Below are 22380 nucleotides of genomic sequence, written 5' to 3' on the forward strand. Positions count from 1 at the left end.
AATCTATCCGAGCATGTAGTTTGTTATGTCATATCTGACTGCATTTACAAGTAGATGATCTATTGTTTGTGTACAGTTCACTATTGGGTAACCTATGATACATGTTCTTTTTACATTATTACAGACGATCGTTCGAATGTAATATTCTCAACGTCTGACGTGGCCAAAGCCGACTCCGTGTCCCCATTAAATGCTGTAAGTAAAATTCAACAACTTTGTTAATACTATCTTCAGTTCATCGTGTTTTCAGATCGGTAGCGCTCTAAAGATTGCACATGTGTTACAGCTTAATTAAGCAAGTGAATTTTACAAATATATGTATATTAAAGAAAATATATGCAGGCTATTATGACTTGTATCATATATAGTGAAATGTGTGTATGTGTGTGTGTGTGTGTCTGTGTGTGTGTGTGTGTATGTGTGTGTGTGTGTGTGTCTGTCTGTCTGTCTATCTATCTGTCTGTGTGTGTGTGTCTGCCTGTCTGTCTGTCTGTGCATCCGGACTATTGTAGTCAGCTAAACAACAGAGCCTGGATTTGTTACAAAAGTATTTGGTATGTCGGTAGGTGTCGGGGAGACAAAGGTCAAGGTCAATTATTTACAAATTTGTATTCAAGGGGAAACACGGCGAGCCCACCACCCAGACCCGCCCGGTGTCGGCCGATAAGATTTCACGGATATCCGAAATGATGAGACGCGTGCTGGGGTCCAGTCTGGTGGGGATTGACGTCATCGTACAGGACGGAACCGGAAAACACGTCATCATTGACATAAACGACTTCCCCGGTAAGAATTCGCCACCGATCTGGGTCGCGTTTCCCTGTTAACCACTTTTGGTATAACTCCACATTGAACTTGATTAGCATATCCAGAGTTTTGGTATAAAACCTGGCTCTATCAGATATGTCATTAGTCACTAACGAAAGATAGCGGATGCTGTCTGAAACGTTTCAAAATTTTATCCAGTTGCTTGAGTAACTATTTTTGACGTATCTCATTACCTGGATGTCTAGCCTTCATCAGAGAAGAAGTCTCGTGTCTTTAGTTTACTTTTGGACAGACAAGGACGACGAGGCACTGCGCTTAAGTTTTTCATAACTTATTTCAACAATACAGACAACAATATACCAATTCTACACCTGGGTGGAGTGAGGAAAGTCGTGTTAAGTGCCTTTCCGAATGGCGCTACATCGGTGACGTCAGGGGATTCGAACCCGGAACCCGAAAACCCTGACATTACGCCACACGACCCCACCCCGAAGTCTACTGTTACGGCACTATATCACAGATGCAGCAAATTTTTTTTGTCTTCTCCAGGTTACCACGAGGTTGGGATTCGAGGATTCCAAACGGCTCTACTTCAGCTTCTCAGGACGGGTCCGTGCAACTGCTTCGGTTCCCAGGAAGGGCATAAGTCCAGTTAAACATCCGCTTGAGACAGACATGAAAATCCATCTTATCTTATCTGTATTACTGGGCAAGACCCGGTGTGGGTATCACTCTGGGTACACGCCTAAGGCGGCCGGTGGTGGTGGTGGTGCTCCACAAAAATGAAAATAAAAGCTAAACTAACGGTAGTAAATGAAAGAACAACATAAACAAAATCATGAAAAATTAAAAGTGCTTTGATGCTAGCTACATGTACGGACACATTTCTAAACCGGGGCCCGGTCGGGCAATTTGCGGGAAAGAAAATGATATACAAGACAACAAAACACACAGACATAAAGAAAATATTAATCATGAGCATAATTTGTGTATATTTCTTGACGTACATTTCAATTTTCCGCTACCGCAAACAGCCCGGCCGGGCCCCGGTTTGGACATGCGACCGTAGCATAAGCTGGCAGGATGGCGGTTCCACTCCTTAATTGTTCTAGAGACGTAGCTCACCATGTACACGTGCGTCCTACAGTAGTATATTCTTTAGTGGGTAGGACGATTTTGTAATCTTATTTGATGCCAACCAAATCAGGTCACCTGATCGCTGTTGCATTTAACATGGGACTCGCTAGATGGCTCTTTTGTCCTGCATCTAGCATACGAAATCATGCAGTTGATGTGCCAATCTTTGATAGATCGGAGACGTATTAGAAATAAGAGAGACTGATGTTTCATTGTTTTACAAATTACGTAGCGATGCAGTGAAAAATGCGCTGCCATATAAGTATCCTTATCCTGTTGCCAACACCTCTTAGATTTCATTCTGTGAAGTTTAATAAATAAGTAAGTAACAAATCATGTCCCATACTATTAATGATAACCATATCGTACAAGAATCGAACATGTATATATATGAAAAAGTGGGATCATTCGTCTTCCACTGTCTAGGAAAAAGAAGTCAAAAAGAAAATAAGATAGAATTTAGTGTTAGTATTTAGACTAGAATAGTTACATGCTATATACAAGATACAAGATGATTTTATTGGCAGTCGCAGTGCAAAGCACTAAATTAAAACCAATATGCAATTATCAAAACCGTATAAAATACAGCCGGTGCCGAATACATATGTAAACATCAAGTATGACTTCAACCGTCATTTCATATCGTTATCAATTGTCGGTCCGTCCTTCATTGTTACATGTATTTGAAATTAGCCTACGAGCAAGAACTTGCAATAAACTTATCATTATCATCATATCGTCACTATTCTATGTGTTTTATATAGAAGGCCATATAGTAACATCCGTTTACATTATGTCGTTAAAAGATGCTTGTCTATTTGACTATATTACAAATATGTTATTTGTACTGCTGAAAAAGATTCACAACATTGTCCAATATTAAGATGTTGATACCCACAATATATGATGTCCATGTTCTGATGCAAGATTTCCTAGTTTTAGATTGATAATAATAAAAATGCTTTCAATTCATTATGCAAATAAGGACCTCATTTGCATGGAATTGGTCAGTTGACTATTTTTCCTATCCAAATTACACAAGTTGCTCAAAGTCTAAAAGTCTTATATTAGCAAAGAAGGCTATAGTGGCATTCCCTCATAAAGAATGTAAATGAGGCCTGTATTTGCATGATTTATGTCTGCATAGTTACTATACAATCTAGTCAACCATCACTCAGGCCATCTACACACCAAATACCATGATGATTTGTCGACCCCTTTTTTATTTATTCCCTTTCAAAGTTTGAAATGAAACCGGCTCCTGCGGTTCTAAAATTTCGAGGTCTCAAAAAACCTTCCCACTTACCAAGTACAAAAACAATCCATCCAGGCCTTCTCGAGCTATACTATTCGGACACAAACACACACGAACGCTGACGAAAACATAACATTCTCGGCGAAGGTAAAAATACGTTAGATTTCGAAGACCCATGTGTTGCCTACATTATTGAATGTAGGCGATTAACCAAGCTTCCTCATTTATCATGCAAATTATATCCTGATGAGCATAATTAGCATATGGCTATGTAAATCATCACCTGAGCTATCGACATTCAAAAAAACATGACACCTTTTGGGCTATTCTCTTTACAAGTTTGAAACGAAATCGGCTCCTGCAGTTTAAAAAACCCCACTAATTCTCCCTAGGCCCTCCAAAGAGCTATCTACAACTAAAAATCATGTCCAGAACACGAAAGATCAAAACTGGACGTTCCACTGCAGCATCATTGCAAGCCGCTAGGAGCCCAAAGTCTAATCATTTCGAGGTCTCATCAAGACCCACCCGCATACCAAGCATTAAGACAATACATTCAGACATTCTTTAATTATCGTGCTGATAGACGGACAGCGTGGAAGACACACACACACGCACACACACACGCACACACACACAAACACACACACACACGAACGCTGCCCAAAACATGACCTCCTCGGCGAAGGTTATAACGCGACCTTCGGTGACCTTTGGTTCGACTGCGCATGATCGGTTGACCGCCTTAAGGCATGACAGGGGGCCATGGAAGGAGCGTTCTCGTCGCGGCCCCTGTCAGGTGACTACGTTACCCGCGAATCCTTCTACCACACCACTACTGCTGCTGCTGCTGCTGCTGCTACCAACCACTACAACCTCGCCTCGACCAACATGGCGACGAGAGGCCGACAGGTTGGTGAGGCTCAGTGTCATTCACACGGGTCCTTGTCAGGACCGGCACTGAGCATCATCTCATTCAACACGGAAGGCCTTACTGGAGCCAAGCAAGATCTCCTGGCCGAACTGTGTGTAATAAACAATTGTGATATTCTGTGTCTCCAGGAGACACACCGTGGGCCTACAAGATCCCGCCCACGCATCAATGGTATGACCCTCATAGGGGAGAGACCACATGACCAGCATAGAAGCGCCATCCTTATACAAGACGGGCTTAATGTCGATAAGTTCTCCCTGTCCGACATGAACAACATTGAGGTCCTGTCCATTGATCTTCTTGGAATCAGAGTAAACTCGGTATACAAACCACCAGTAGAGACCTTTAGCCTACCGAAGGAAGCCACTGATGGTAAACTTAATATAGTAATTGGAGACTTTAACAGCCATAGCACCACTTGGGGGTATCGGCAAACCAACGATGATGGCGACCTCGTTGAAACCTGGGCTGATGCAAACCAGATATCTCTCATACATGATCCAAAACTGCGGAGATCTACTCACAAGCATAATCACAGAAAGTCGACAGAGGCGATGGAGGGAGTTTGTCGAAACGACTGACCTCACCCATAGCAACCGGAAGGCATGGAAAACGATCCGAATCCTTAGAAATGACTACACTAAAGCACAACCAGTGCCACAAGTCACTGCAGATCAAGTTGCCCACCAAATACTTGTTAACAGCCAAGGGAACCCAAACCACCATCCCTGAAGAGCCAATCTTCCCAAAGCAGATGCTGCGATCTCCGAAGGGACCTCACATTTCACAAGGCCCTTCAGCATGGATGATCTACGCAACGCCAGTAAGGACATGAAAAACAACAAGGCAGCTGGACTTGACGACATCCTATGCGAACAGATCAAACATTTCGGGTCTCTGGCACTACAATGGCTGCTCGACATGCTCAATCAGAGCTTGAGCACAAACAGGATCCCCAAGATCTGGAGGAAATCCAGAGTGATTGCCTTACTGAAACCTGGAAAAGATCCATCCATACCCAAGAACTACAGGCCGATCTCTCTGTTATGCCACACATACAAACTCTTTGAAAGACTAATACTGAACCGCATTGCACCACTCGTGGATGAGCTCCTTATTCCCGAGCAAGCAGGTTTTAGACCTGGAAAGTCCTGTACAGGCCAACTACTGAACCTTACACATATATTGAGGACGGGTATGAGAAAGGCCTGATAACGGGAGCCGTCTTTGTGGACCTCTCTACAGCATATGACACGGTAAACCATAGGATCCTCACCAAGAAACTATTCCAGATTACGAAGTATGTAAGGCTAACTGAACTGATCCAGAATCTACTATCAAACAGACCGTTCTTTGTAGACCTAAATGGCAACCGGAGCAGATGACGAAGACCGAAAAACGGCCTCCCTCAAGGCAGTATCCTCGGTCCCGTACTCTTTAACATCTATACCAATGACCAACCAGTACATCCCGATACCAGGAGATTCCTGTTTGCTGATGACCTCAGCATTGGTGCACAAGGAAGGACCTTCAAAGAAGTAGATACTACCCTCAGTAATGCTCTAACAGTCCTTACCCCGTACTATGCTGCCAACCACCTGCGGGCCAACCCTGACAAAACGCAAGTGACTGTCTTCCACCTAAAAAAAACAGGGATGCAAACCGCCAACTCAGAGTTTGTTGGCAGGGCAAATGGCTGAGTAGCACCAGCAAGCCAGTCTACCTTGGCGTCACCCTAGACAGGACCCTGTCATACAAGAACCACATCCTGAATACCAAAATGAAAGTGGGTGCCAGAAACAACATTCTCAAGAAACTTGCAAACACTCACTGGGGTGCAGATGCCAGTTCTGTACGAGCCACAGCCCTCGGACTATGTTTCTCTACAGCAGAGTATGCCGCCCCGGTGTGGTGCAGATCAACACACACCACGAAGCTGGACCCGGTCCTGAACTCCGCCTGTAGGGCCCTCTCTGGTTGCCTACGCCCCACCAGAGTTGACGACCTATACCTATTGTGCGGTATAGCCCCCCCTCACACATCAGAAGAGCCGTGGCGGCACAACGAGAAAAGCTCAAACAAGAGGGCGACCCACACAACGTACTCTACCAGCATGTCCCTCCACAAAAGAGACTCAAATCGAGACATAGCTTCCTGCACTCAGTTGAACCACTCAGAGGTAGTGCAGCGTCTCAGAGGATGGCCATGTGGTCTCATCACCTCCAGACAGCACCACATAAACTCACCATCCCCCCGAGGGAATCCCTTCCTCCAGGAGGGGGGAGGCATGGCCAACCTGGTTATGTCTCAACCGCCTCAGAACAGGCACAGGAAGGTGCAAGACCCTCATGAATAAGTGGGGCCTTAGTCCAGATGGACAGACGGCATGTGACTGCGGGCAGGAGCAGACCATGGAATACCTCCTCGTCTGTCCCCGCCTGCCTGAGCCCTGCACCAGAAAGAACCTTGAAGACCTGACCACAATAGGAAGGGCGGTTGCCGAATACTGGAGGGGGAGTGTATAGCAAACAAGTGCCAGTGGTGACACGAGAAGAAGACTGCCAGTGGACTAGCCCCCTGCTGCAGTGATTGCACCACAGTGTGGCCCAGGGCTATGAAACGGAGATTGGCACCGCCATATACATCAATAATGGTGTGGGATGTTCCTCATAACATAACTTTTGTTCCTCATAACAATTTCATACATATTGTCGGTACTGTGCCTTTACACACTCAGCCAGTTGTTTACCCATTTGTACCGCGTATGCCGATTTTTAGCACACATTTTCTGTTAATTTGTTGACGATATTTGACAAATTGTCGTGCAGTTATCACTTTATCAGGCATTGGTGACGATGCGCCGTGCAAAATGCAAAGTCACTAACAATGGAATGAATGGGAAACGATTTGGGATTTTGCTATTCCGGGCAGTTGACAGAAGTATGCGGTAATCCGTTTTGCAATTAACTGGCTTTTACTGTATCTACTTTTGATGAATCTACTATCTTTAACTTTCAATCTGGAAAATTCCAGGGGGTACATCTTATCCCGAAGTATGTGGGTACGAGACTCTGGTGACGAGGCTCCGCCGAGGGTATCGCCTGCAGAAACCGAACGGCTGTTCGGACGAGCTGTAAATGTGTCATGGATTTCCATCGAACAATAGCTTATCAATCCCTATTTTTCAGGCAGTTAGTTGCCCTTAACCCCAGATAACTGAAGTGTTATTTTGGCTTGTCTGTGTGTTTCTGTAAATGTCGGCGTCTGCCAATGTACACAACGCCGCGTTGCCATGCTTTTCGCTTTGTTTGTTGAATTGAAAGGTAGGGCAGTATTAGTAAGGGATGAAGTCTGACATGCCCTATTGGCTGTGTTCTTTGCGTGGCATCTCCAATGGAGTTGCAGAACCTTAATCCAAGTTAGAAATCGAATGAGCGCCCCAATCCCATTAATAAACGCCAGAGCTCAAAGCAGAAAGCAAAGGAGGCTATGGAAAATGTCCCAAAATCTTTTCTGTTCTCACGTATACATCTACCTCTGTTGCAACAGGACAAGGTAGGGCAATGTATTTCTTTTCATGGATGATATTTGTTTGTTTGTTTGTTCTATTAAGGTATTATTGTTGAAGGGTGGCTGAGGAATTTTGGGATGTTTTTGAAAAAAAAAACCTTTCTTAAGCTTTATAAACCTTCCTCAACCTTAATTTTTTTCAGGTAGTACCTTATAGCAAGGTGATAATTTATGCAAATTAGTATGATGTCATGATTACGTTATCAAGATGTATAAGGCCACGTCCCTTTTTTAGAAAAAAACGCTCTCATTGGCTTGTGATTCGATGTTCATCAATATAACTTTACAGGAATGTACATGATAGTAATACTTAAAGAATGATGCGTGTTAACGCGAATATTTTGAAATATTGATTTTTGGCGATTTTTTTGTTTTCCACAAGCACAGAAAAATCTTTCACTCTCAAGGGCTCTGTGAAATCACTTTACGCAGAGTTTGTCGCTGATCAGCTAGGAACCAAGAGACTGATTTAAGAAATGACAAGTAGCCACAGGAGCTTAGCACTCTTCTTCACTATGAAAATCAGCACAATAGGAGCTCATGATTCTCTGTGGAAACAGGTCCCAAGACCAGTGAAACAGGCAGTTCTCAGTCTGACAATAATTCGTCCATAACAGGATTAAAGTGTTCCCGATTATCCTCACTTAAAACCGTTCACAACCACGCTTTTAGGGCCCTGTCACACTTGTGCGTATATTGAAGAGCGCGTGAGTTCCGCAGTAACATTTTTTTTGTTGAAGTAAATTTTGCGGGGAGGAAGTTGTTTTCTACTTTGACCCACCGTTGAGCAATCAATTTATCAAACCAAAGAAATTACTTCGGCTGGAAATATACGCCAAAGTGTGACAGGGGCTTTAGTGGCCTGACCAGTGAAAGGGAGACTAGAAACGTAATTTAGTATCTTTTTTATGTGTTTTTTTCCATCCAAAATTGGTACATTGAAAATATATGTATATTGATATAAGGTAAGGAACTGCGGTGAGCATTGGCCATAGTTGTATTGTTGTTAATGGACAGATACATGCATCACACTATCTGTATTTTTATCTATTTGTCCATTATTGCTGTTCCTTTTACAGGGCTTAGCATGGATGATTTAATGTTGACGTCGAGAACATTTCCTATAATTACAGGCTTTCTTTCCAGAGACCTAAGGAAGCGTGATAGACCATCCACTGTACTGGATGTCATCCTCAAAGCGGCGAAATGTTGATTCCACCAAAAACTGCATGCATCTGTACTGTCATTCCATGCTCAATAGTCAATAGTTTGTATAATAATCTCCTACACATACATAACTATGATATAATGATATAATAAAGATATGATATAACGAAAGAAAAATGTAGGTTTGCACTATCGGGCATGCCTATGACGTTCTCTATTGTACAGTTATAGTACTTTACACTAATGTACTACTTTGTATTCTATTTATACTATTTTCAACTTGATTTAACCCACTCATTGTGAAATAATTTGAATTTATTCATTTCACTGATTTAAGTTTTTCATTGATTATGTTCAGCCATTTTGTGGCATTGCAACTTGATTACAACAATCTTTGTGTATGTTTTATTTGATTGACATAGCTGATAAAGTAGATTTCTTATGAGCTTAGACGAGCATGACATAGGAAACATGTCTAGTCTTACATATTTACACAGATTGCTTGGATATAGTAATATTGACTCCAGTTTATGTATCCTTACGCGCTCAAAAGAAGTTGATACATTTCAACATATATCTATATATATATATATATATTGCATCACCTTTTGTGTGTACTACTAGTATCTATATTTGTAGAAACGTTTAGGAAAGTCCCTGAACAACTCTTGGGTCAAAGAACTGTTCTGTCGATGAAGTTCTTTATAGATATAAAACGAAGAAGACGTTAAATGTGTACCTTACATTATATTACTAATATTTAGATATGTTATTTCCAGATCATAGTTACGAGATTATGTTCAAGATGACCTGTACTTAGCCGGTTAGGACAACTTGCATCCTAAATACGTATTTATCCCAGACGAGGTTACAGTCCCATTTGGGATAGCCAACTTGTATCCGAAACGAGTTTCGAGCAAAACAAATAGTTTGGGATACCCGCATACACACACACAAGAACACATCTAGTGCAACAATAAGCAACGAGAGAAAGGAAACGACAAAATTCGAATTCATTACAACATGTTTCAACCATGGTATTTCTGAGTTACGTTCTAGTTTTTGTAACCCCACACATTGAAGCGGCCTTCGGGCCTTGTTACGTGATGACTATATGATACAATTGAATAGAAAATGACTGATTTCTTTAATGATTAATTATGTACTTAATTAATCAATAATTAATGTCTTCTCCCAACTATTAATCGCTAAGTCGTAACCCTGAGCGGCGAGACTTTCATTTTCAGTTTACAGTGGAAGACAACAATTATAGTTCCTGTCAACAGTCCCACGGCAGCGAGAGCTGCAGATGATACCAGTGCAATCCCGACAGTCCCCAATGGCTGGTCATCCTGCAAATAAAAGAGGAACTAGAAAGGCAACATTTGCGAGCAAATACAGCATGTTTAGCCATACTCCTCGCCATGCAAAAAATGGACTCTCCCAAAATAACAATGGACCATTCTAAAATACTTGCACTAAAAAAATGAATCACCCCAGTCCAAAATTGAGTCTTCCAGTAGCACCTCAACACAATATGGACCAGTCCATAACCATATCCACTTATTGATTAACAAATACACTTCTGCTAACAAATGGACTTTTTCATAATCATTCCAGCTCAAAATTGAAAGAAATAATTCAAGAATCCTCCCCTTGCAAGAATGGGATATTCCGTGCCATTTCCATGTAAACCAGTCGAAAAATATCTGCTGAAAATTACACTCTTGCGCATAATCAACCCAGTTCAAAATTGAATTAAAAAAGATCAACCCCAGGGAAGAATGAAGTTTTCCATAGTATACATATGAAGATTTGACAGGAGACGAAGGAAATGACCAAAAACAACATATTTCAGCGATAGTATGGGTGAAATATAAAAATGTGACACCCCTTTGTTTGAATGTACTTTGGGTTGAAAATAACGAAACGAAAAAATTCTTTGTTTAAAAAATCGTTTTGAAAGGCTGTATGCCAAACATTTGAATGAGGGCCTGTGTACATGACCAAGGCAGACACATACCAGATTTCACATTATTTTGGTTTAATACATAGGAACTGGAGATGTGTATCTTTGTTAAAAAAAGAGTGAACAAAGCCATGTAATCACATGTCCTAGGAATTCCCATACCATATTTGGCATTAATACTAGCACACCTGCGCCAGGAATGCAAGATAATTAGATTAACCCAATTGACCAATCAGGTGGTCGCAAGGCTCACAGGCATGCAAGGCCAGGTGAAAGGCACTTGGGGTCAATGACCTTTAGGTCATATGTAGTATTGAAAGTGACAGAAGTGGCAAATATTGTCAAGAAAGCCCAAAATAAATCGTTTTGAATATATGTTTGCCAAAAATGGGAATGTAGTCCTTTAAATATTTGTTTAAGCCACATATACAGCAAATTTCAGGTCATTCGGTTGAAATACCAGGGCGCAGGAGGCCAAGATATGCTAAAAATAGCCTAAAAACCTCAATAAAATCACTTTCAAGGTCAATATCAAAAAAAAGGAAAAGAACGCACATTGGTTTTTGCCTACATTACCTCTGTACCAAATTTCAGGTAATTTGGTCAAAAAATGACAGAGATGAATCGATTTGAAGATTTGACAGGAGGAGGAGGAGAAGAAGAAGAAGAAACATGAGTACTAGAAAGGCAACATTTGCGAGCAAATACAGCATGTTTAGCCATACTCCTCGCCATGCAAAAAATGGACTCTCCCAAAATAACAATGGACCATTCTAAAATACTTGCACTAAAAAAAAGAATCACCCCAGTCCAAAATTGAGTCTTCCAGTAGCACCTCAACACAATATGGACCAGTCCACAACCATATCCACTAATTGATTAACAAATACACTTCTGCTAAAAAATGGACTTTTTCATAATCATTCCAGCTCAAAATTGAAAGAAATGATTAAAGAATCCTCCCCTTGCAAGAATGGGATATTCCGTGCCATTTCCATGTAAACCAGTCGAAAAATATCCGCTGAAAATTACACTCTTGCGCATAATCAACCCAGTTCAAAATTGAATTAAAAAAGATCAACCCCAGGGAAGAATGAAGTTTTCCATAGTATACATATGAAGATTTGACAGGAGACGAAGGAAATGACCAAAAACAACATATTTGAGTCAATTCAAAGTCACCGAGAGGGTTTTAATATAATATTTGTAATATGTTTGAACTATTTTGATTAAAAGAATGTCTAAGTCACAATAGTTCTAAAGCGTTCAAACAATTAGAATTGAAACTTATAACATGTTTGAACTTATTTCACATACGTTGGAAACATTTCGAACGTAACTACACAAAAATCTCTTTATTTAGAACAGTTTCAAACCATCTATCCAAATGTTTCAATGTTCGAACAATTTGTAACAAAAGATTTTCACAATTGCCCTCATAAACGAAGGTGCTAAGTCCTCCTGTGTGTTTTTGCCTATTTTCGGTGGCCGCGCTAGACCACCAGCGGATTTGTTTTGACGGAGCGTCACCCGCGCGCGACGATGTACACTGTTCGGCACCGCTAATATCCGGCATTTTCCCGCTCCAAAACACTCCACAAGACCCACGTTTTTAGTGTTTTGCCTCTTGTGCAACACGATTCGATTTGCATTACTAACGGGACGAAAATGATAGAAAAAATTCACCCCGTCCCGGCGTCCGTCCCAAAAACATGAACGACATGAAAATATATTTTCTTACAGATTCAATCACGAAAATCAACAGCATGGGATTCCAAATTTTCGCAACGGCCGACCATTTATCATGGTTGAACTTCCTTCCAAGGCGTGCGATAGATAAACATTCCCGGCACATAATAGTCACTAGTACCAGACTAACGCAAGCTCATGATGATAATAGGGAGAAAGTTTGTCAGTGAAGTTTGGCCACCAGAGGGTACATTCATTTAACGTTACAAGCTAGCGCAAAGGGGCGAATCATTGACCTTACCGGGGACTGACTCTACTGGCCTAATCATTCCTTTTTTGCCGAATTCTACGATCCATACGCCCGTACGTAGGACATGTAGGAAGGCCTGGTGGTGGACGCTACACATCACGGGAGACGCGTGTTGGTCCGAGACAGACAGCGGCGTGCTTTCGATCGCGTAGCGGCGACGCACCGCTGCGACAACGTGCGGGACCAAAACGCCTGTCCCCAGTGAGACCATGTGTTTTGCGCGGCATGCCCCGAATCCGTCTACCATTGCTGAATGTAGCCCGATTCATAGGGGTCTATTTTGTAAGCATTATTTCATGTACCCCTCAGCGTGAGAATTCCTTGTGCAACACTTCGCTACATTATATGTTTAAGTTTCCCCGCGCACCGCCTACCACCCGCCTTTGATCATGTATGAAGTCGGCGGCAGAGAGAGATCATCAATCAATTTTGACAGGAGTGTCGCGCCAGTCTGAGGAGAAACGATCTCCCGTGTTGTGTTGAAGAATTTGGAGTTTGAAAATATCTGGAATAACTAATGCTAGAATAAACATTCACAAAATCATTGATTTAACTTGTTTTCTGTTATAAAATTTCCTAAACTGCAATTTAACCACTGAGTTTAAGGGAACATGGTGTTTTCCCGAAAATCACGTTAAATGTTTATGTCCGGTCTTTCCTCCTCGTAAGCAAACTTCCAGCTTGGCCAGGTGCAAGGCACTCGGGGTCAATGACCTGTAGGTCATATGTAGTATTGAAAGTGACAGAAGTGGCAAATATTGTCAAGAAAGCCCAAAATAAATCGTTTTGAATATATGTATGCCAAAAATGGGAATGTAGTCCTTTAAATATTTGTTCAAGCCACATATACAGCAAATTTCAGGTCATTCGGTTGAAATACCAGGGCGCAGGAGGCCAAGATATGCTAAAAATAGCCTAAAAACCTCAATAAAATCACTTTCAAGGTCAATATCAAAAAAAAGGAAAAGAACGCACATTGGTTTTTGCCTACATTACCTCTGTACCAAATTTCAGGTCATTTGGTCAAAAAATGACAGAGATGAATCGATTTGAAGATTTGACAGGAGGAGAAGAAGAAGAAACATGAGAGAAAACAATATGTTTAGCCATACTTATGGCTAAACATAATGAGGCGTAGATTTTACCCATACAAATTACCAAGACAACTGTATGAGGATTATTCACGGTAGGCCCATGACTAAGGCATGTTGTTAATGATAGCATTTAAATTTAGATTTAGCTTTATTTAAGCATCTACATTGCTCGTACTGCTAGATTACCTAGTGAGATAATATACACTAAGATATATTTTGCTTCCTTGTTTTCCTTCGAAACACATTGATGACAGAAGCGCAAGGGTTCAGTAATATTCGTAAACGATTCTAATGTGAAATCTATTAGGACGCATTCATTGCTTTTTGCAGTGCCGTTAATTCTGTCTTTGCGTAGCTAGAATTTACTCGTATCTATTTACATGTATTTTCCTGGTACTTTTTTATAATGAAAAAATGATTGCTTTTAAGCCATGTGTAATATTATGTTTATAGCAACCAAACTTTTAAACAACAAGCTAAAAAGTGTCATTATGCATAATGGGTATAATGAACTTGCTAAGAGATTTTGGTACCGTTAGGTTCTCCTCTACATCGGTGGATTGTCTCTCCGTCGTGGGGATGGGATCAGTTGTCATCGTGGTCGCTGCAGTCGTTGAGGCTTCCAGTGGGAGGGGGGCTGTTGTCGGGAGGATGGTCGTCGGTGAGGATGTTGTCGTTTCGGGAAGGGTCGTTGGAAGAGATGTCGTTGGTTGAGAGGTCGTTGTTGGAATGTTGTAGTCCACCGTACACTGGGCAATGTTTCCCTGCTTGTCTGCCACAGTCACTGTCCCTCGTGGTTTGCAGCAGTTAGAACTAAGTTGTGGAAATGTTAAAAACAGACTTAAAATCAAATTTTAGTCATAATTCATGGATAGCATTAGCTTGTACAAACGATGAACTTCATCTCATAAGTAATCGATGATAAGAGATCCGATACAACAACAGCTAAATAGTCTTTTGGAATTTGTAAATGAAAACCTAAAAGGAACGTCACCTGTACCTTTTCTTCGATTGAATCAGAACGAAAGTACATATAGCTAAGACAGACACAATTACGACTAGAATACATGAATGAGTATTTTGTTATTACCGACCTGTATGTAGCTGCGACATTCGTTCCAACAGTTCCCGGACTGAATGTTGAGTGGTTAAACGTGACGCCACTCCACTCAGGTGATGCAGTAAGACTGTAGATACCGGATTCTCCATCTCTCACCTGAACATCTATGGACCAGTGATGACTGTCACAGGTAGAGGGGTGTTGTTGTTCAAGGGTACAGTTGCCGGTAGCAGCCACTATTGAACATGCTGGAGATACGTTGTCCACGGTCTGAGATAAAACATACAAATAATATTTATATGATGAGTTGATGAGTAAAATCATTATTACTAAATCGGAAATATACTTTCAAACCATGCTTACCAGTACAATGTGTGGCTCTACGGTCACTCGAGCAAGAAGGGAGCTAGAAGCACCTCCAGGGCCTGACACAGCCAACGTCGCAGTACTAACGATGGAAAGACAACAATAACAACATAATTTAGTAACATTACACTTGACGGACATTTAAAATGTAACGACAGTTGGCTAAGAGTATCTGTATTTTTTTTTCATAAAGCCGCGCCCAGTGCTTGTGGTCAAGATATACTTTCTACGACTTTTATATTGAACCGAGCGTAATCTGCACACAGAAATATGAATTCAAGTACCTTGTTGTACCAACTGCCGCTGTACTTGGAGCTGCAAATCTGATATATCCTGTTATGTTGGCTCTCTCCTGTAACGTGACTGATGGTGGCGACACAGACTGGACCATTGATGCGTCGTCTGTTGCTGTAAAAGTAAATGTTCCGCTGCTTCCGTGGTTCACAAGCAGGAAATGCACGTCTGCAGTGCCTCCTGCATGCAGTGGTTCTTGAAAAAAATGATTAAAGGCATGAACAAAATATGTTTTAGCGTTTTGGTTAAGTGGATGCTATGCCTCCAAAATAATACTTGTGTTCACAAAACAACAGTTTATCAGCCTAAAGCTTCAATAAAATTGGCCTTACCCTTTTCACCATCCATACCCAAGTAAAAACTCTGTGGTTGAATAAAAGTTGGCTGAACACGCTGAAATATGGTGCCGTTTGCATCGCTGCCTTCAATTTTGACCCTGAATTCCTGGTGTTTAAAAGATGAAGATAAATCTGAAGATTAGATTACTGAATTAATTTACCACATACCACAAATTAGCCCTTCCTGGGTTTTCGTCTTTAAATTCTGACACAAAATAGGCCCCTTTAGCCCCCAAAGAAGAGCAAGGGGCCCCAACTCTACATACTGTCCGTTCCATTAAAAAAGAAACAGGACCATAGCATATCCAGAAATCAAGATATCAAAACCAGACGTTTTCTTTAACCACATCAAGCCAACAACTACCCAAAAACCAAATTTCAAGACAATCCATCTAGAAATGTTCAATTTATAGCGCGGACCAAAACGACCCTCAAATACACAGCCAGTCAAAACAATAAGTCCGTTTCAAGGAGAGGCCAATTGTGTTTCACAATTTAAAAAAGAAAAACCGAAGAAGTGCTTGACGGATCGTCCAAATTTGCTGTTGTAAATAGTTTAAGTAATCATGCACTAATGATGCTCATTTTCATATTTAATGAGGAAAGTTTAGAAATGCTCACCACGGTTGGTACGGAAACTACTGCAGAATATTTGGCTCCAAGAAGTCCTCCAACGGCTGTCATTGGAGACGTCACCAGCTCACTGCCTACTCCGTTTAAAAAAGAGATCCTTGTCAGCAGCTGGACCTTATCAGAGCCGAGAATGTCAACAACGATAGTTGCATTCACCCCTAGGAAAGGAAAGAGCGATGTGGTTAGTACACACACATATATTGCTGTAAGAATAAACATCGTAATGCATGTAGAATACAGGTACACCATGTTAGTACAGCCCATGTCTTCATTAATATCAAGAAGTGATGTTGGACATTGAGCAGTCTCTCTGTAAGAGTACCTATGTATATCCTGCTTGACCTATGTGGAATAAAAAAGTTTAACCATATGACAGATAGGGGGCGAGAGCGTGCCGTGGACAACTATGCAACCTAATGATCTTTGAAAACAGTTAGAGATAAATCTAATGACTATGATGAACTTCTAGCTCATATAAGCCGACGTTTCTCCAATGAGAGAGAGGGCATTGGTAGATGAAATATGCACTGAAATTGGATATAGAAAATTGGTATCAAAAAGGAACTAAGCTAGGTTAAAGTTGCTTATAAATCACCTGCAACAGGTCTCCCATCGATGGGCAGTAAGATACCGTTGTTTGTTGCCTTCATAAACTGGTACGAGAAGTCCAAGACGCTCTTTCCCGTAACCTCTAGCACATACTGCTGTGAATCTATGACGATAGGAAACATCACTAAAGAGCTAACCAAAATCGTGAATTTATAGTTTATCACACAGATAGCTAATGTAAGGTTATACTAGAGACGTTTACGAAAATCTGCGGAGTAAATGGAATACCACAACCCGACTTTCTATGAAATTTCTGAATGGTTATTACTTTGAAAATAATATATATATATTAGCTCTATTATCAGCTCTATGACTATCATCTATAGAGTATATAATTTTTACGTGCAATATAACAATTGCTTCATAAATCAATCAATTTAACACACTTTGAAAGGCTGTATAGTACTATAAACCTTTCCGTTGCTATGGAAGTATATTTTCCTTAGCAACGGTTGCCAGGCACTTTCAAGGTTCTAAAAAGGTACACTCTCCTGTTGCTTGTGACTTTTTCCAAGTTTGATGTCATTCGGACAGCTAGTCAACGAATTATGCTGTTTTCTTTTCAATTAATGGCATAACTGCCCCATTTGCATACATTTGCATACATCTTCATTTGCATAAAGAGCCTTGGAAAATATAGTTTGAAAAGTTTCATTGTGAATTACTATAACTCAACTCAACTATAACTAATACAATGTTGTAACCACGGAATATAGTTATCACTATACCTCTAAGTCGTAGTCGCCAAGTTCCCGGAGACGGGTTCTTGATTTGATACACTCTATTTTTGTCTACGTCAACTGCAATCTCGGCGCCTGGCGTTCCGAATAACTGTGGTGTACCTACAAGAAAACGACAAAATAGATATCAACATTCGTTGAACTTCAAAGCCACCGATAAAAATACGGTGTAATATGGACGAAACAATTAACATTATGATTGTGCATGTTATCGGTGCGCATTGTGCCTGGAAATCATCAAATGAACTGGGCTGTATAAAATGTGCTTTATATGATGATGAAATTAATAAAATCAAAGCCTGCCTTATTTCAACGAGTTAACTGGATGGGGACGTGGGCCCAAAAATTCGTCATGCTGAAATAAAAATCAACATGTCTTTGCTAGCTTTCTAAGGGATAAACCTTACCAGCAGGTGTCTCTATAACAACATCTGGTGCGCTGTTTGCGGCTACTAATGAGATCACCAGCTCCAGGAGAGCACTGTCGACTTCCAGCGGCACAACCCTGCCGCTTCCCGCCGGCAGAGTGGCCTTGTAGAGGGTAACAGGAGCGGAGTTAGACAGGGCCACGCTGATGACGCCCGTCAGGTTGGCGATGTTCTCTTTGTCACCTTCATAGACCGATCCACCGGATTCCTGAGCGAGTTGTTCGTACCAGTTCCTGTTGCTTCGTTTGTTGGCACGATGATTGGCATCTGTGTGGACAAAATGATTGAATCAAGGCTGTTTGCCTTTAATCAAACTTCCATAATTGAAACGCCAGTAACCAAAGAGAAATGAAGTGTGTGAGTATTGCAGTGGAAAACCCCAGTCACAGGAATTCTGTCCTACAGTTTTCTACGACTTACTTAACATTTTGACGTTTTCCGCAAGCCTATTTATTTTACTTCGTTAATATACAAAATGTATAATAACAGGACAAAAGGAACAGGACGGATCCTTTCTCTAGCGTCTGTCCAACATAAAATAAAATAAAACTATATATAACGAAGCACCGTTATATATAAGTATATACCCATGTAAAATAGGAAAAAATATCAACAAACAAGAGTATAAAGAAATACATAGGAAAAAATGAATACATGTGAAGTAGATTGGTATAATTGGGGTAGAAGCTGGGACATGAGCAAGTGAACGAAGAGCATAGATTTTTTAGGATTGAATCTATAAAAGGTGAAATTGTAATAGTAGCCCATAGTAGGTAGCAGGTTTTCTTCAAATGATAACTATGTATTCTTCTTTGCCAAATTAAGAAGCAGGAGCCTTTTATACATATATAACTTACCAACAAAATATCCTTGCTTCCGTCTATTTTGTTCTTTACGACTGTTGCACGATCCTGTAAGAAGAAAGTTAAGGACCGCTCCTATTTGCTGAATCAAGGCAGCAATGGTGCTGTATTTTTCTGGATCTTTTGGATCTGCGTCCGTCAAGACGAACACCATAGACTCCGGTAGGCAGTTTAGGAGCGCTAACTCGATTCCAGAGAAGCAGTACTCGGGACAGTCTCCTCCACCGTGCACTGTGGGCGCATTGAGCCAGTTGATCATCTCGTTCGGGTCTCTGGTTGTACGAACTGGTCCAATCTCTGGCGATTATAGAAAGGTTGATAATGACATATTTTCAAACGGTTTTATTCATATGTTTTCCCTGTATAGCTACAAAATGATATACGTATTAAATTGTTTGCTTAACTTTGACGTACAGTCGAGTAAAGTTTGACGTACAGTCTAGCATTAGTTGCGTGAACCAGATAGAATACCGCATCATTTCTAGTGTAATTGATTACATCGACAAACTTCACCCTATCTGGTACACAGAGCGATATTTTCCATGTACTGTTGTCATGTCCGACTCCTATTTCCATCTATATAGGTCAATTCCTCCATAAATCATTCCAAAAGCGAGACAGGATTACCCAAACATGACTATATTGTAACCCATATACTGGTTTCGATTATATTTTTGTACTTAGAATTGTAGGATAGTTTAGCCTTTAGTATTGTTGATTTGATGCCATACATTGTACCATGTGCGATTGTTGAGCAATAAAGTTCATTCATTCATGTAATTAATTTGAATAGGTAGCAAAGTCAGAACCATGAATGTAGAGTCTGAAAAATGTTGTCAAAGATAACGCAACTATTGACCCTAGACAGCTTACTTACCTGGATCACTAAAAGTAGACAGGATGTAGTTGTACGGTGCATTGGCTGTTCCAGCGGTGTTTTGAATTATCTGGGTAGTTTCTTTAAGCACTGCGGCAATGTCATTGGACATGCTACCTGACACGTCTATGACGAAAACCATGGAGTTCCCCGAGCCAAGGTTCAAGAGTTCTTTGAAGTTGTCATTCCCAATCTGAGACAGTAGGCCGTAACCTACGAATGAAGAAAAACTGTTGTCATGGTGTTTCTTCCGTCAAACTGCTGCTATGCTAGCCTATCATCCTGTTTGGTTCTATGCTCTGTGAAGGCAGAGCCTGGAACTAAACAGGATGCCACTCAGGCCAGGCAGAACCTGGAACTAAACGGAAAGACACTCAGGCTACTGCTATGCCTGTTTTGCCATGAAAAAAATTATCTCAAGATTTTGTAAGCTTTTTAGCTATATATAGTACGGGTTTTGTATTCAGGGTTTATCTTACATTGACATAGCAGTTACATGAATGGGAATAGTATTGCCTGAATTGCGTCATTGATTACATATAGATCATAGATGTTTTCAGACTTAAAAGTCCTTCCCGCATTAGACTGTGCATAGGGCGGTGCCCATTTCCGTTTCAATAGCCCTTGGGCCCCACGACTTTGTGCAGTCACTACAGTAGTCACAGATCACTGATACTAGTAGTGTGTGCCCAACTACCATACTTTCTCCCAAATGCTGAGTGCTAAACAAAGAAAGCATTTTTAAAGTCTTTGGTATGACTCGGCCGGGGATCGAACTGATGACCTACCGTATGCAAGGCGGACACTCTACCCACTACATGTTTTTTAGAACATCATGAAAGAGCAAAGGGCAAGGTTACAACTTACCTGGTGCAATGAAGAAGTTGGTGGTAGCCTGAATCGCTGCCTGTGCGGCCTGTTCATGTAGATAGTAGTGAGGAGACAGACTGGGGACACTCGTCTCCTTGTTGATTCCTCCAGTCGGGACTGTCAGTCTGGAATCATCAGTCAAACCGCCATGGCTGCACTTGCCTGTTGTAGTGGTGAAAGCTGGAAATACAGAGACGTGGTGGCACACAACTCTGTTCTTTATTAGGGACAAGATAAAGGCAAGGACTTACAGTGACAGAGCTGGACTACATGCCATCATAGTTGGTTTACTGGGCCCCCATTCATGGTAGGGGAGGGCATGGTTGCCCTGATAACTTACTGGGTTGTCGCCAAGGGGTTTTTCTTTTGACATTTTTTTTTAAAGAAAAACAAATATCAGTCATAGCATTTGATGACATGCTTGACATGCACTTCTAAACCAAGCAACAAAAATTTCGACAAAGCTGCTTTGCGGAAATGACAATGTGAGATAGACAAAAGAAATGCATGCAAGATCACTAAAAAGAGACTGCCCACCGGCCGGTTTAACCTTCGTTTGACCACTCTTGTATCCGCTTGTCAACAGTGTTGGGTGAAGGAGGTTACTTCGACAGTTAGGAGCACCTCTGTGGGGAAATGATAGCAAGAATGTGTACAATTTAAGCACAAAACTACTATCCAACACAGACACAAACATGGTATGATCTCACTTTGGTCTTCGCCAGGATAACTGATGATCAACTTTGACCTGGTGGTCACGTTAAACCTCTATCGGGTCACGTGTTTTGAGCAATCGAGTCATTAGTATCCTGAGAAGGGCCAGAGATCGAGATCTGAACGAAACTTCTTTGAGAGTTTCCTTTTGTTTATGAAATTAGTTTTTTTTCTAACATGTAGAGTACCTACACAGATGGACGTTTGTCCTAATGAAATGAATATGCATGATTACATGACATTCAAATAAAATATTCGCTTTTAGTCATGTACGATTTTACCATTGACACACATGCAGTAATGCAGGCTACTATAATAGCATACAATGTTTAGAGTATATAAGATAGATTATAACATATTACTTGGAGACTTCATACATGTATTCCATTTTTCTTTTAAAAGACACTTTTGTAGTACATGACATATGTTACAAAGGATGAGATAATGAACAGCACGTTTCTAAAACAAAAAGCCTATTCAAACGTTATAACCTATGGTACGTTATATTGGCTTTTAACACTTCATACATTATATATTCATTGTTTACATTAGGCTACTTACGACAACACGGCGCAGTTTTCACAGGTTGGAACACCGCTAGAAGCGACTGGCCGCAAAGGCTTGTCTTGTAGTCCTGTAAATTGCAATAGAGTATAAAATTTCGTTAAAGTTGAGTATTGCCAATTTTTTTCATC

General features: G+C 41.0%; 1 protein-coding gene and 1 long non-coding RNA gene across 2 annotated transcripts; one reads left to right on the forward strand and one right to left on the reverse strand.

Moving 5' to 3' along the window:
- The first annotated feature begins 93 nt into the window (after window positions 1-93).
- LOC136424329 (uncharacterized) lies at window positions 94-2877 on the forward strand. Its single transcript, XR_010753860.1, has 3 exons — window positions 94-195; window positions 618-786; window positions 1318-2877. It is a non-coding gene; the product is annotated as an uncharacterized lncRNA (long non-coding RNA).
- A 12482-nt stretch (window positions 2878-15359) lies between these two features.
- Window positions 15360-21668, reverse strand: LOC136424022 (von Willebrand factor A domain-containing protein 7-like). The gene is made up of 9 exons (XM_066412423.1): window positions 21647-21668; window positions 20969-21151; window positions 20102-20314; window positions 19219-19521; window positions 18341-18628; window positions 17922-18035; window positions 17180-17296; window positions 16573-16742; window positions 15360-15401 (listed from the first exon to the last, which is right to left on the reverse strand). The coding sequence occupies exons 1-9, from the start codon at window positions 21666-21668 to the stop codon at window positions 15360-15362; spliced, it is 1452 nt and encodes a 483-aa protein (XP_066268520.1).
- Window positions 21669-22380: the final 712 nt, after the last annotated feature.

The sequence above is a fragment of the Branchiostoma lanceolatum genome, chromosome 18 (assembly GCF_035083965.1).
Source record: "Branchiostoma lanceolatum isolate klBraLanc5 chromosome 18, klBraLanc5.hap2, whole genome shotgun sequence".
Classification (NCBI taxonomy): Eukaryota; Metazoa; Chordata; class Leptocardii; order Amphioxiformes; family Branchiostomatidae; genus Branchiostoma; species Branchiostoma lanceolatum.

Coding starts and splice junctions, on each gene's coding strand:
- LOC136424022 (XM_066412423.1), bottom strand. CDS start 21,668: ATGTTTGTGTCTGTGTTGGATA. Junction 19,522..20,101: donor GTCTACTTTTAGTGATCCAG/GTAAGTAAGCTG, acceptor TATAATCGCCAG/AGATTGGACCAGTTCGTACA. Junction 18,036..18,340: donor TGTTATAGAGACACCTGCTG/GTAAGGTTTATC, acceptor GTTTTCTTGTAG/GTACACCACAGTTATTCGGA.